General features: G+C 40.6%; 1 protein-coding gene across 4 annotated transcripts in view; it reads left to right on the top strand.

Moving 5' to 3' along the window:
- DPP6 (dipeptidyl peptidase like 6) overlaps positions 1 to 16,219 on the top strand; it is a 539,989-nt gene that overhangs the window by 370,849 nt on the left and 152,921 nt on the right. For all 4 annotated transcript variants that reach the window (XM_087917830.1, XM_087917829.1, XM_026719897.2 and 1 more), the window contains exon 2: positions 13,076 to 13,190. In XM_087917830.1, the coding sequence (XP_087773956.1) occupies positions 13,076 to 13,190 (115 nt within the window). The remainder of the gene's footprint in view (positions 1 to 13,075; positions 13,191 to 16,219) is intronic.

The raw sequence follows: 16,219 nt of genomic DNA on the forward strand, positions 1-16,219 counted from the left end.
AATATATTACAGCTTTGCTTTATATATTTATCTTCAACGAAGGAGTCATTGAAAGAATGAAACTTTAGCCTGTTTCATCAATATTAAAAAAACCCCAATAATCTCAAAGTTCAGTTTTTAGGAGATACTTATCAGTCAATAAGTAATGGCCACTTTATTTTTATCATCAATTAATATCTAATTTGGAATGTGGATAAATAGGTTATTTAAATGATGTTCTTCAAATGGAATGAATCCTCAAGCGCATAGGACAGTGATGGCTAACCTTTTTGGTGCCAAGTGCCCAAAGCACATGGGCACCCAACCCCAAAATGCAATGTGAGAACCACCCCGTACATGTGACCCACCATGCATGCACCCCCCTGGTGCATGCGCGCACGTCCCCCCGTCCATGCACCCCGCCTTCACCCATTTTTGGCTTCCAGGTTGCAGGAGGCTTTCCAGGTCCAAAAAGGTGCACTGGGTCGCCATGCCTCCGTGCCCCGTTTTGGCTTCCAGGTTGGTGCAGGAGGCCTTTCATGCCCAAAATGGAGTGTAGGAGGGTGTGCACGTGCGTGCAAACCTCAAAATGCAATGCAAGCGCCCCCCCCCGCATGTGCGTCCACACATCCCCCGCATGCACCCTGCCCCTTCAGACATGCGCAGCAGAGACCCGAAAACCAGCTGGCTGGTGGGAGATGTGCGCGCATGCATGGTGGAGCTGGGCTGGGTCAACGGCTAGCGTGAACACAGAGAGGGTCCTGCGTGCCATAGGTTTGCCATCACGGGCATAGGAAAATGCCTTTAACTGAGTTAGATTTCTCATTCAGCCAGCCTAAATATTTATTTTTAAGATGTCTTGCCTGTTTTTGATTATACCCAGAGCGCCAATAGCAATTTACAATTTCCCCAGAGTTCCATATAACAATCTCTCATCTAGGGCTCTTAATTTTTAGCATGGAACTTGAACCCACCAGATTAAACCCGGAAGAGTGCTTCCTACTGGAAATCCAATCTTCACTGAACCCTAAAATAAATTATGGTAATATTTTAGAAAGTATCATTTTCTGTGGTGTTTAGAGCTGTTGCCGGGAGGACAAGAACCACAATGTTAGTAGGTCCTGCTGCTTGTGAGTGAAGGTCCTTCCCAACTAACATTAGCTCAGATATTTGCAATCAGTTGCATATGCAAAGCACTATCCAAGCCATTATTTATCCTTGCAAAATTTGGGCAAATGTGCCCAAGTTCTGACAGGCATCCTCAGCATTTAATAGCCACCTGCCAGCTGGCGTAATGATGGCCCTAAATAAATAGATAAAAATAGCATTGACTTTCTTCTCTCCAAGTGAGAAGTAACATTTCTGTGCCAGCAAGCAATTTGGAGGTTTTAAAGTATAAAAGACATGTCCCTTAGGCATGCCTGATTCTTATTGTATTGCAATAAGTCCCACCTATACATAGGCTGTATCACTTCTGGAGTTGGCCAAGTGTAATTGGCCACACAAGGAATTTGCCTCTGGTGCATAAGCTCTCTCTCAGCTGGTCCAAGATTTGCCTCACCAAAGTGAATAAAGACACCAGCTTCTGTACAGACCAATGATGGTTTATTCCATGATAAGCAAACAGCAAACACTCTCTTCTGGCAAGAATGGCTCAAAGCCAGGTAAGGTTAGCACTGAGAGCTTTCATTCTTCATTCTCTTTTATTAGTATCACAATCACAGCCCTGCCTACACGCAGCTGCACTCCTGGCCCGCCTAGCCCATTATCCCCTCATGCTACCTTCTCATAATTGCATCAGTATAACCACCTAACCTCCTGTCTTAGATTGCCTCTTCCTAATGGATCCCCAACTCATGTACCCTCCACCATCCACCCACCGCTCCAGCCCACTCGTATGTGCCCCTCAAGTGCCCCTACGGGCTGGCATAAATTCCAGCACTTGTAGCGGCTTCCACGCCATCAGTAGTTCAGCTGCCATACCTCCTCCGCTGTCAGCAGGACTGGGGAGAAACATCACATCTGTTACATCACATGGAACGTGACTCAGCTGCAGCTAGGGCGTTGTGGTGTCTGGGAGCCACGAAAGGGGAATTTTGCCAACCGCCAACTCCCGCTGAACTGTCGGGCTCTGAGGTAAACTACGCCGCTCTCAGAGCCCGACACTCTCAGTGTACATACAATCAACAAATGATCAATCATGGTCATAATCATCATAAGGTACATTCATCAGAAATCATAAAATACGACTCTTCGTGATAGACATAAGATAGTTAGTAAGCAGTCAACATAAATCACACTAGGTATTCTAAATAAAATAATTAATATAAATCATAAGATACAAGCAACAAAGTTATAGTCATAAGAAGATAAGGAAATAGGTTATAGGAAAGATGAGAAGAATAACAGTACTACAGCCCTAGTGTTGTAGTATGACAGTGTTGTTTAGAAGAGTGATGGCATGGGGGAGTAAATGCAAATTTGTTTTAGGAAAGAGGCACTGAGTTTTCCTCAGTGATTAAGACATCTTCATCATACAGTTGTAAGACGGCTCCTAAATTTGACAGATGAGGTGCAACTTACTGATAAAGAAGAATATTTGTAGCTCAGCATTGAAATTGAGAGTCCTTGGTACTCTCTGAGCTTGGTTGCTTTCTTGCAGACATTTCATTACTCAAACTAGGTAATATCAGTGCTAACAGGGAATGGTGTGTGCTCTCAATTTATATTTTAGTGACTTGCCCTGTCAATGTTGATGGGAATGGTCTTGGAGGTTCTTTAATGGGGTGTTTACTGTTAGCTTCTTTGATTGAGGTATTGTTTACTTCCTGTTTGTTGGTCTGAGGTTAATCTTGGTGTTAATCTCTGCTCACCTGGGCTTTGATTGCTGGTGGGAAGCTGTTTTAGTCTTTTTGTTTCCTTTTAGGTTTGCCTTGTTGATTTCTTTTACACAATATGTAGATGTTGTTTATTTTTATGTGTCTTATCAGCCAACTTGTCAGAATTCCAGCCTTCTAGAAATTCTCTAGTGTTTTGGGCTTCTCTTGGTCAAGGATGCATATAGTTTCCCAGTTGAAACTATGGTTAGGTCTGTCCATATGTTGTGAAATTAAAGAGTTTTCATTATGCCTGTTGAGTGCTAAGTGTTCATGGATGTGTTCTGCTAGTCTTCTTCTTGTACATAGGGAATGTTGCGGTCTTTACACTGTATGTTGTACACAGTGGTGGTATTCAAATGTTTTTACTACTGGTTCTGTGGGCATAGCTTGGTGGGCGTGGTGTGGCTTGGTCAGCATAGCGTGGCTTAGTCAGTGGCAGGGGAAGGATACTGCAAAATCCCCATTCCCTGCCCACCCCACTAACCTGCCTTCCAGCTCTGTTCTCCTGTGTAGGGCAACCAAAGAAGACCCAGCTGATCAGCTGGGACTCAATGGGAGGCAGAGAATAGATGGGGGCCAGAGGTGGTATTTGCGGGTTCTCCGAACTATTCAAAATTTCTGCTACCGGTTCTCCAGAATTGGTCAGAACCTGCTGAATACCACCTCTGCTTGTACAATATATGAATTGTTTTTTCTTCTGCTGGAAATGTAAACTTAAATTATAAAATCTGACAGTAGTAGTAGTAGTTGTGATATACTAAAGTTGGAATAAGATTATAGTTGCATTCTCTCCCCAACGTTTATTTTTAATGAGCAACACACGCATCTACTGTGAGCTATTGAGAGATATTAACTCTGGGAATTATTGATTTTCAGTCTACTCTAATGCTTCATTGAGAGCACCAAGCCCCTTCTTGAATATCTACAGAGTGAAGAGAGAGAGATTACTGATAAGTGAGAGATTATTTTGAAAAACTTCCTTATTTATGAGATGATATCGAGGCCAAAGTGAAGCCACAATTGGAAAGTCTAAAGATGTATTCTGTGGCTGATTATTATTATTATTATTATTATTATTATTATTATTATTATTATTATTATTATTATTATTATTATTATTACTATTACTATTACTATTATTACTATTATTATCTATTATTATTACTATCATTATCTATTATTATACATAAAAATGACAATATACACAGCAAACGAGATAACCATGCTGGATTTCATATCACAAATCACTAGTTGAACACTTCCCAAGTGTTTAGGACTGCGTGGTGTATCGACGGATTATGTGAGCAGATTCCAGTAAGGTGGCCTTCTGCAGCTGACTGATGGTGATCTTGTCAGCGCCAGTTGTTCTTAAGTGCTTGCCTAGATCTTTAGGCACAGCACCCAGTGTGCCAAGTACCACTGGAACCACTTGCACTGGTTTATGCCGGAGTCTCTGCAGTTCAATTCTCAAGTCCTGATATCTGGTGATTTTTTCAAGTTGTTTCTCGTCCATTCTGCTGTCACCAGGTATGGCAATGTCGACGATCCACACTTTTTTCTATCTGGGGTATTGTGTTCCAAAACTTTGTCAGTCTGTATTTGGAAGTCCCACAGTAGTTTTGCATGCTCATTTTCGACCACTTTTTCAGGCTTACGATCCCACCAGTTCTATTATTATTATTATTATTATTATTATTATTATTATTGTTGTTGTTGTTGTTGTTGTTGTTGTTGTTGTTATTATTATTCAGACCAGAAGAAAAAAAATGCCCATAATGATCTTGCTCACAGCCTTTTGACTTGGATGGTTTCCAGGCTCCATACATTCCATACTTATTCATCATTTTCACATTTAGGAAATGATAGCTTTGGAGGTCTAGGTTTTTAACCATCTCAGTATTCAAATTACAGGAAATGGGTTGCCTGCAGATAGATAGCAAGTGTAGCTTAGCTGAGCATGTAGCTAAAATAATATTTTCAAAGGAAATACAAAGAATAAAAGTGTTGATGTATAATTTTTTCCTATTTAAAAAAATGGAACAGTCCTGTACCTAATTTTAATGCTATCTGGGGTGTTGCAATCAAGAGAAAGTTAAACCAGGCACTAAGATAATAAGGACGCTATGCCCCAAGTTTTAAAGAATCTGATTTATTTCCAAAGATAATTAAGTTTGATCCTTTGTAATAACACAAAACTCTTCTGGCTCTTCCTGTAGACTTGCAAAGATTTGGTCAAGAATAGTGATGTCTGTAGCTAATTTGTTGGGTTTCATTTAGAAACAAATCTCATCAATATTAAGTAAGGTAGATTCTTCAAAATTAGAATCCACAGATGGCTTTCATCTGCTTGGTCTTTTTCAGGATGTAAGTAATTAAATTGGGTTAGTAAAAGGCCATTCCTCTGCCTTGTATTTGCACAGTAATAACCTACCCTAGATATATCCATATTGATTAGCATAGGCTGGCAAAGAAGTAGCAAGTAGAAATAGAAGAAAAGCATTGCTGAGTTAGTTGAAGGAATGTCTATTCCAACAACCATGCCGATTTGTTCCTTTGTTGAATAACACATTTATTTTGAATGTTCAATCAAGATGTCATTCCTTGTAATGTAAGCACATTGTTTCTTTTCCTGTTTTCTGGAACAACTGAGCAATTCAGCCCCATCTTCTCAATGATATCTTTATAGATGCTTAAAGGTCATTCTATGGTTTATTCTTTCACATGCTAAATGTAGTTCCCAGTGGCTACAACCATCAGATATTTTTTCCCTTCTAGATCAGGGTATCAAACTCAAGGCCCAGGGGCCGTATCTGGCCTGCAGGGAGCTTAGATCTGGCCCATAAGGCTGCCCTGAAAACAATGAAGGACTCAGATGTGGTATTCAGCAGATCCTGAACAGTTCTGGAGAACTGGTAGCGGAAAATTTGAGTAGTTTGGAGAACCCACAAATCCCACCTCTGACTGGTCCTGCCCCCATCTATTCTCTGCCTCCCATTGAGTCCCGGTTGATCAGCTGGGTCTTCTTTGGTTGCCCTGCACAGGAGAACGGAGCTGGAAAGCAGGTTAGTGGGGTGGGGAGGGAATGGGATTTTGCAGTAACCTTCCCCCAAGAGTGGAGGATGACCAGCAGGTAGGTGGACTCAGTTTGATGTAGCATTATTGGAAGAGCTGTAAAACCAGGTTACAGACAGATTGTCATAGGGAAAATCTGTCCATGTGATTTATGTTTTGACAGCAATTTGATGGGACATATCAATCAATCTGCCAATAATTATTAAGACAGACAAATCATCAAACTATTGAGTACATCCTACAAATAAAACTGAAACTACAAATATTTTTGTTAGGTATAATTCCAGAAAACATAATTGAAAAATGTTACAATTTGCTATGTTGACAGCTTCAAGGCTGCGTTTGGCATAATATTGGAAAAGAAGGATTATAGGAGTGATATTAGACTAGAAGATCAAAACTCGAGAATTTGCTGGAATGGCAAAATTACCAAATTTATTAAGCGTCCATAATAAAACTGTATCCAAATTTAAGCAGGAATGGCTCCTTTTATGTTCACATTACACAGCAAGGTAAATAAATAATTTGGAATATGGTTTCTAGGAAAAAGTTACATGAGATCTATTAAAAGGACTAAACGAAGCTAATCAAGCAGATACTAGCAGTAACGTTCATTGTAAAGTAACAATATCTAAGTTGTGGTTGGTAATTGGAAAAACAAATAGGGAAGAGGAAGATTTTCTGTAATCTTTTTTATTTATTTATGCTTTGCAATTGTTCCTCTTCATTTTATTTCACCATCATTATCTAATGTAGATTTCATTTGTCAAAACCTCCCACACCTATCATAAAATTGATTGTTCAAACTATGCTTTAGAGCAGGGCAGTCCAACCGTGGCAGTTTTAAGACCTCTAGACTTCAACTCCCAGAATTCCCCAGCCAACAGAATAATGGTTCTTAAATTAAGGATAATTCAAGCATATCCTGGGGGTAGTGGACCAGTTGTGAATTGGCGCTCTGATCTGGACAGCCCAAGTACAAGAGGACTCGGCAAAGACTTTTCAAAGCTTAGCTTTGGAAGTCTATTTGGGACCATTGCGAGGATCTTCAGTCAGCAATTAAATGTACTTGAATTGTGAGAAGATGGCTTTATAGAATTCCCAGCTCTGTCCTAACAGCAGAAGCTGGTGTGAATTTACCTACACCCGAAGGAGATTAAGAGAACGTTTATGAATCCCTATATCCTCCATACTATATGTATCATTGGAACTATTTTGGCTACTTACATACTTTGAGAATTGGAGTTGGGGACTTACTGGAAAATAATTGTGAGAAAGGAGGGAGGGAGGGAGCAGAGGTGGGTATTCAGCAGGTTCTGATCAGTTCTGGAGAACCGGTAGTAGAAATTTTGAGTAGTTTGGAGAACCAGCAAATACCGCCTCTGACTGGCCCCGCCCCCATCTATTCTCTGCCTCCCGAGTCCCAGCTGATCGTCTGGGTCTTCTTTGGTTGCTCTGCACAGGAGAACGGAGCTGGAAAGCAGGTTAGTGGGGTGGGGTGGGGGGGAATGGGATTTTGCAGTATCCTTCCCCTGCCACCCCCACCAAGCCACGCCCACAGAACTGGTAGTAAAAAATGTTGAATCCTACCATTGGAAAGACTGGCAGTTGGTGCCTCTGCCAGTGAAAAGTGAGCTCGGCAGGGCTGTAGGCGGCCCTTCCGAGCTCTGCTTTTGCTGGCAGAAGATTGCAGGAGGCCATCACAGCCAAAAACAGAGCTCAGGAGCCTGTTTTTGCTGGCAGAATACTCGGTCCACCACAGGCATCCCCGACATGAATGACATTGAGCTGGCCACGCCTACCCCGGCCACCCGAGGTCAAACACAATGGCTGATTCAGCCCTCAATGTCTTACATTTCTTAAACATACACAGTTTGATAATATGCTTCCTAAAATGTAGTACACAGAATTGGATGCTGTATTCCATAAAAGAATAGCAGTGCAGAATAGAAAGGAAGACTTCATCATGTTATTTGGGCACGGTACACTGGACATAAGTTAATGCAGTCTAGGATTTTATGTCCAAGAACTGTCACACCGCCTGTATGCACAAATGCAATGAGTCATCTGTAATCTTACTTTGATCTCCTTATTACTTGCAGGCAGTCCTTGACTTACAACTATAAGACTATTTCATTTATGCGGTGCTTTTTCTCTGTTTTTAAAAAAATGGAACACCTGTCAGGACTGCATGATTTTAACCATGGAATCAAAGAGATAGATGCCTAGGAATTTTATTTTATTTTTTGGCATTGCTTTACTACTGCAGCTGTGGGAAGAGTACAAGATGGAAAGGATATTCTTTTAATTCAAAGAAGCTAAAATCTCTTGATATAGGAAGAGATACCAATATATTAAATGAAAACATTCATGGTCAATACTGTTGGCTTATGCTGATTGTTTCACTTTTACTGGATCTGTGCCAGGATATCATGTCCAAGCTGGTTTCCCTCGCATGCTGCCCGGGTGGAAGTAGCTTCTTGTAGAGGAACGGCCTAGAGTAGGGATGGCCAATTTTGGCAACTTTAAGGCTTGTGGACTTCAACTCCTAGAATTTGCAGTCGTCATGCTGGTTTGTTGCACGCTGAAATTGTCTAGATTTCCCTTTGGTCACCTATATTTTTTGAATTTGTTTTGAAAGTCACTTCTTCTCATCTGTAGGCAGCTATAAAGATTAGATCACTCAGCTGTTGTGGCATAGTGGTGACCACAGCCAGGAGTTCGATTCTGACCAGTTCAAGGTTGACTTAGCCTCCTGAGTTCAGAAACACAACTTTCTTGTTGGGAGCAATATGCTAACATTTGTAAACCACTCAGAGAGTATTGTAAAGCACTATAGAGCAGTATATAAGCCTAGGTGCTATTGCTAAATCATGGCTGATCAAACATATTCCCTGTCAATCACAAGCCAACAGTGCCAGAGGAAGCACCACTGATGAGACAATAGAAGAAGAAGAAGAAGAAGAAGAAGAAGAAGAAGAAGAAGAAGAAGAAGAAGAAGAAGAAGAAGAAGAAGAAGAAGAAGAAGAAGAAGAAGAAGGAGGAGGAGGAGGGGGAGGGGAGGGGGAGGAGAAAAAATAAGAATTATTACATGGGTAGCTAGGAATTCTGGGGGTTGACGTCCACATATCTTAAAGTAGAGGAGCTTGAGAAATATTGTAGTCCAAAGCAGCACTATCCGTAAGTTGATCATCATTGTGGTAGATTTGGGATCCTTGAGGACTACATGTTCAGAAGTAGCAAATATATCAATACTTCCTGAAAAAATGACTCTTTTACATAATCAGTGAGAGAACGGAAAAGATCAGAGGTGGTATTCAACTGGTTCACACCTACTCGGGCGAACCGGTAGCAGTTATTTGGCGTGGGTCGCCGAACTGGTGGCGACCCCTGGCTGGCCACGCCCCCAACCCGGTCGCCCAGTCGCTCACTTGCAATCGCTCTCCTAGCTTTCCGTTCCCCACGTCCTCTTTCTCCCCGGGGGGGAAGGAAGAAAGGCATGGACGCTGCAAGTATCGCTTTCCCTGTGTGAGTTAAAATGTCTGGAGTGAGAAGGAGTGCGGTCTGACAGAGGGGGTGGGGGAATCCACTCCAGCCTTGGAGAAGTTTAAAGGAGCTGCTTCCAAAATGCTTGTCTGTTAAGTGCTGTCTGTGTGTGTGTGTGTGTGTGTGTGTGTGTGTGTGTGAGAGAGAGAGAGAGAGAGAGAGAGAGAGAGAGAGAGAGAGAGAGAACTCTGTGCTATTATTTTTAATTGTTCCATTATTTATCATGTGTTAATATTTTACACTGTTGCTACACCTGCCTTTCTTTTGCCCAGGGCTATCACATATTTTTCAGGATTTACATGCATTCAATGTCAACAGTTCAGAGCATAACATACACATGTGTTTAACAAGAGTTGAAAAGGGACCTTGGAGGTCTTCTAGTCCAACCCCCAGCTCAGGCAAGAAAACTGAGGATGCCAAACTCTGAGTAGAGGTCCTGGGAAAGGTGTCAGAATAATACTTAGAAGGGACCTTGGGGTGAACCCTATAACATTTCAGAGAAATGGCTGTCCAGTCTTTTCTTAAAAACTTCCAGTGATTGACCACCCAGAACTTCTGGAGACAGGCAGTTCCACTGGTTAACTGTTCTCCTTAGTTTTAGTTTAGGTTGCTTCTCTCTGTTCAGTTTCCATCCATTGCTTCTTGTTTGCATTTTGCTTCTTTGGAAAATACATTGTCCCCCTTTCTTTGTGGCAGCCCCTTAAAAGCCTGTTGCCTATCACACTCTTGAGTAAAGCATGTGAGCCATTTCCTCCTTTCAGTGGTCCATGAAAGTACATCTATAGTATGCAGATAATAAAGTCAAAAAAGGTGAACAACATTTTTACAGAACTATAGATAAAGTTGAGGCTGGGTGACAAGGAATGGCTGGGAGGGGAGGGGCCAGGTAAGGTACCCCTTGCTATGAGTGGCATTGAGTTGGCCACACCCACCCAGTCACATGACCACCAAGCACGCCCACCCAGTCACATGACCACCAAGCTACACCCATCCAGTCATATGACTGCCAAGCCACACCCACCAAATAAGCCACGCCCACAGAACCGGTAGTAAAAAAAATTGAATTCCACCACTGGAAAAGATACATTTATTTATAGTTTGTATTTGCTTTAAAATGTTATACCTGTTTCTCTGAGCATATTCTGAATACATGCCCATTCTGCTTGTATAATTTACCATTCTGAGCAGAAGGGACATTTATTGATAAGTATAAAATGTGGGTTTATATTTTATAATAAATTTGGAATCAACAGCAAACGTTAGTTACAATGTAAACTTTTTGAATAATAACATCAAACTTAAAATATTATTTTCACAAGCTCCTGATATATTTATGAAATGCTATAAATGAAAGGTAAGAGTTATAGAAGAGTTAATTCAATTTATGTTTTAAATCTACTCTGGAAGTTTTACACATTCCCAGGAGAGAGAGAAAAGCCCCTGTTTTTTTCTTACTGTGAATGAGAAGTAATTGACCTAGAAACATACCTAGAAAAACTCAACAGAAAAGCAATGTTTTTTCCTTCAGCCATGAAAAGATGGGGAGATGTACACTAGCTTTTGGTATTCCAAATCTTCTGATAGATTTAGTTTCCATAAACGAGCTGTGCTATCCATAAAGTCTTTGCTGAGGGTTACAGTTATTCAAGTGACGTGCCTATAACTGAAATTGAACCCAGAGCTTTGCAAGGGATCCTAAGCTTATATAAACAAGCACAAACTCATCTGTTTATTCCAACTCCCTGGCATTATTTATAACTTTTCTGTATCTTTGTTTATGCATGGGAATAAACAGGCTGTCATGAGCTGGACATGAGCTATCTACAAGAAGAAGCACTCCCTGGTGCCCTGTTTGGCTTAGAACAGCACATAAATTGCAGTAAACAAATACATAATCATATATCAAACTGACTGCTCCTTGGAAGGATAAACAAATTCAGGTGTCTTTTACTTTCTTTTTCCATTTCTTCTTTCTGAAATAATTTTTTTTCTTTCTTCTCTTTCCTTTCCATGGACCATTTTTTGTGTATATATCTTCTTTTCTTACCCTTTTGGCTTCATTATATTCTAGTACCAGTAGTTATGGCTACAGTTGGGACCAGAATTTCAACTGCTAGGCCAAGGGTCTTCAGATTTTGCAAGCTTGAAGACTTGTGGACTTCAACTCCCAGAATTCCTGAGCTAATATGACTGGAGGAGGAATTCTGGGAGTTGAAGTCCACAAATCTTAAAGCTGTCAAGTTTGAAGAGTCCTGTGCTAGGCAATACAGTCATTAAGGTCATCATATGCCTAGCCTGATTTTACAATAATTTTTACTGTGATCATTCCATGAATTGCTGTGGTCATTAAGTGAATCACATAGTCCTTAAGCAAATCCGGTTATCCCAATTGACATTGCTCATCGCAAACCAGCTGGGTGATCATAGGACACCAAGGCAGTGCCCCAGTCATAAGTACATGCCAGTTGCCAAATGCTTGAATTTTGACCATGTGACCATGGGAATGCAGCAAAGATTGTAAGTGTGAAAATCATTCATAAGTCACTTTTTTCACCACTGTTGTAACTTTGAATGTGACTAAGTGAATGAACAAAGACATTCCTGCTTACTTAATAAATTATTAATAATAATTTATTTAATTTATTAATTTATTAAATAATAAATTTTATTATTGTTATTATTATTATTTATTGTTGTTGTACATATATACAAGTATACACATATAGTGAAATTCACATAACACCCAGAGACCAGACTCAACATCCACACACATATGACAATCCCCAACACAACCTCACCCACCAAAATTCCCCATCTCCTAAAAACACACAAGCATCCACACAACAGTGTCCAGCAGCTCACTGATGGTGGTCCTTAAGTTCATTGTTAAGTGCAATTATAGCTCTGGGATAAAAAAAAAAACTGTTCAGAAAATGTGTGGTATGAGTTTTAACTGTTCTGTATCTTCTGCCAGAAGGTTCATAAACAGTTCACAAAGATTGTAAGCAGGATGGGAAGAGTCTCTGAGAATGTTGTGCAACTTCCTCAGACAGCGAGAGGTGAAGATGTCGTCTAGGGCTGGTAGCTGGAGCCCAATGATCTTCTGGGCAGTTCTAATGATTCTCTGTAGAGCTCTTTTATCCACTACAGAGCTGTTGTCATACCATACAAGAATGCTGTATGTCAAGACACTCTCAATGGTGCTGCAGTAGTAGGACAGAAGTAGATGCTGAAGAGGTATCCATAATATAGAAGCCTATAGAAATTGGGTCTCTTCAAAACTTAGGAGATTTAATAGCACTAGCAATAGCATTTAGACTTACATACCGCTTCATAGTGCTTTACAACTTCTCTAAGCTGTTTACAGAGTCAGCATATTGCCTCTTCAACAATCTGAGTCTGTGGAAGGCTGAATCAACCTTGAGCCAGTCAAAATCAAACTCCTGGCAATGAGCAGAGTTTACCTGATGACTGTAACCACTGCGCCGCCACCACTATAATAATTATGGCTGTTAAAATTTACCTCATCATTGCTTCTTAGATTTAGGTTGTTGCACTTTCTCTTTGTTCATTGTTTCTTCTTCTTTTGCTTCTTTTAGGAGCTGGTGGGAAGCAACCCTCCGCAAAGGAACTGGAAAGGAATTGCAATTGCTCTACTTGTGATCCTGGTTATCTGCTCCTTGATTGTCACTTCTGTTATCTTGCTGACACCAGGTATTTATATAATCTTTAGTCTTTGTTGCTGTTGTTGCTCTAATTTCAGAATCTTCCCAAAGGCATTTTAAAAAGGCAGAGGCCTGATTACATTCCGTTGGGCTTACAGATCAGTCCTGTGATGAGAATCTCTTAAGTCCTGTTCTTTTGAGTCCTGTTAATCTTCAATAAAAGGTTGGATTTAGGTTTTCTTTTAAAAAATAATAATATCAAGAATATACATGCATACATCAAAGAGTCATAAGTATCCATATCCTATATAAAAAGAACTGCTCAGATCTTCCCACAGAGATCGTTCTCAACTTATAACCACAATTGTGTCATTTCAATTTCAATCAGTTGTTGAGGTCATAAGCTGAGATAAACACATATGACTAACCCCATTTTTTATTGTTTTTGCAGTGATCATTTAGCAAATAACACAGTCATTGAACTGATCCATTCTTTGAATGGGTGGAGTTTTTTTCCCCCAGAAACTGGCAAAAAAAAATTACAAATTGTGTTCATGTGACTACAGGGCACTGCAACTGAGCCAACTGCCAAATTGCCAAGTTGAAATGTAGTCATGTGACTACAGGAGGATAACACAATTTTTATGTATTTATTACATTTATTTATTAAATTTTATTTGTTTATTCAATGTATTTGCTTCCCATCTCATTACAAGTGACTCTGGGCAGCTTATATTGGCTGAAAGTGCATTGCAGGCCACCAAGCCCTATTTTTTTGAGGCTTTTTATAAGTTCAAGTAGTCATTAAAAGATTAATTGCAAATCAAGGATTACCTATATATTCAGTTGTATTGCCAATCTAAAACAATGACTTACAAAACCTGATTGACACGTTCAAGGCTGAAAAGCAACTTGCTTTCCCTTTAATCAAGTCATTTGTGCATTTAGTGCAATTCCTTAGATTCTGTGATCGAGTGCTTTTTTTAGCAGCTATCATCCATCGCCTTCTTCAAATTAGAAAAGGCAGAAACAGAAATTCGTTCTTCTCCACTAAAGCAGGTGATCTGCCACCAAATTGTCATCTGTGGGGTGATTCTTGGAAGATATAGTTTTATGATTGGTCAGCAGCATTTATTTATAGGGGAATTCTCAAAGTTTGTAATTCTGCACCCTGTTGAACTAATAAATTAATGATGCTCTCCTTAAACCATGATTTCATTAGCACTAAGGATGGAGCTAAATAAACACACCTACCAGGTTCAATAATAATTTCAGTGAACCTAACAAAAATCACAGAGACCCCTGCCATGTCACAAACGAGAGGTCCAACTTGAAAACTGAACTACTCAGTGAAAAGAATGTCTGAAGTCCAGAGGTATCTTTAAAACTCCACTCTGTACTCACTTTGGAATAGCATTTTCTGTTTGGAGCAACAGTTGCAGAAAATATCCACATTTCTGGTGTCCAGGATGAGTGAGGATGAACTCCGGCTGCACTCAAGCACTGGGGCGCATGCTATACTTCCTAAATCCCTGTGAGACGAAATGGAAGCCATATAAAATCATGCTCCAGGCCTTTCCCCTGCTCCAGTGATTCAGTTCCGGGGATATGTACCATGGACATCCAGAGCTGAATCCCTCAGGATCAAATTGAAATCCTGTAATGACCCTGGAATACGAAGTAAAGAGATGCTGCCTAGGGAATGATCCAGTGGTAGGATTCCACATTTTTCCCCCTACCGCTTCTATGAGAGCACGCAACACTCAAAAACCGCCCTCTGGGTCAGCGTTATTGAGGTGAGCTATTTTTTAGCTCAGCTGACGTGCAGCAATCCACTGTGCCATGCAAATCAGCTGAGCTAAAAAAACCAAGGGAATATAAGACAGGAAAGGCGAGTGGGCGGGGCCAGCCAGAGGTGGTATTTGCCGGTTCTCCGAACTACTCAAAATTTCCACTACTGGTATGCAAGAACCGGTTCGAATCGGCTGAATACCACCTCTGTAATGGTCAGCTAAACCTGCATGATGAGTGGGGAAAGGGCTCAGAACAGACCCTACCTAACTTCTCAAACTGTCAGGGAGATGGTAGGAGATTTATACTTCTCGATTTGCAGGGTTCTACTAATGTAACCTTACAATAAAGTAGAATTAGTTCATCTGGTTTGCTTGGGAAGACCGTCCTTAACCTGCTTTCCAGCTCCATTCTGCTGTGCGGGGCAACAAAAGAAAACCCAGCCAATCAGCTGGGACTCAATGGAAGGCAGAGAATAGATGGGGGCGGGGCCAGTCAGAGGTGGGATTTGCCGGTTCTCCAAACTACTCAAAATTTCTACTACCGGTTCTCCAGAACTGGTCAGAACCTGCTGAATGCCACCTCTGCCTCTGATCCTCAAGAAAGCGCACTATATGCTGGACTGTGATGTTGTCATAACACCTATCACAAGTGGATGTGTATCTGCCCAAAACATGCCTCCAAATGAGATCCACTATTACTTAACAGAACCCTTTAAAATACCTGCTTTTAATTTTACCTGGAAAGTGAGATCTTGTGATTTGCCTTTTTTTATATCTACTTTTCTTATTTTCTTCCTTTCCTTGCTAAGGTCATGAAATACCTTAGCAAACATTTGAGAACTGGTCTACACCTTCTCTCTCTCGCTCATCCAAGCTCCCACTTCAAAATGAAATAATCCCCTTAGATGGTTCAGTTATAGGTCAATCTGAAGGTCAATATTAGAATTAACACTCAACCCTAAATGCACTTCCATACCTGGGAGTTCATCAACATTAATGGGGCCATTTCCAAATCAAAATATTTAAAAACCAGGTTCTTGTATCCAACGATTAAAGGAGGGTTGTGCCGCTGGGCATCTTTTCCATTGTTTATACTTTTGCTTGTTATGCAGGCCACACACATCTCTATTTAAAGATGCCATAAACAGTTTTCTTTGAGCCAATTAATGGAGAGGAAAATGGCTTTTCACTTCAGTAGTCCCAAAGTACTCCAGCCACTTAAGATTCAGCCATGAAGACTGCTTTATTTCATTAATAGGCACACAAACCTCCATTTGTACTACAT

The sequence above is a fragment of the Pseudonaja textilis genome, chromosome Z, assembly GCF_049901715.1.
Source record: "Pseudonaja textilis isolate UNSWEBS1 chromosome Z, rPseTex1.2, whole genome shotgun sequence".
In the NCBI taxonomy this organism is placed as follows: domain Eukaryota; kingdom Metazoa; phylum Chordata; class Lepidosauria; order Squamata; family Elapidae; genus Pseudonaja; species Pseudonaja textilis.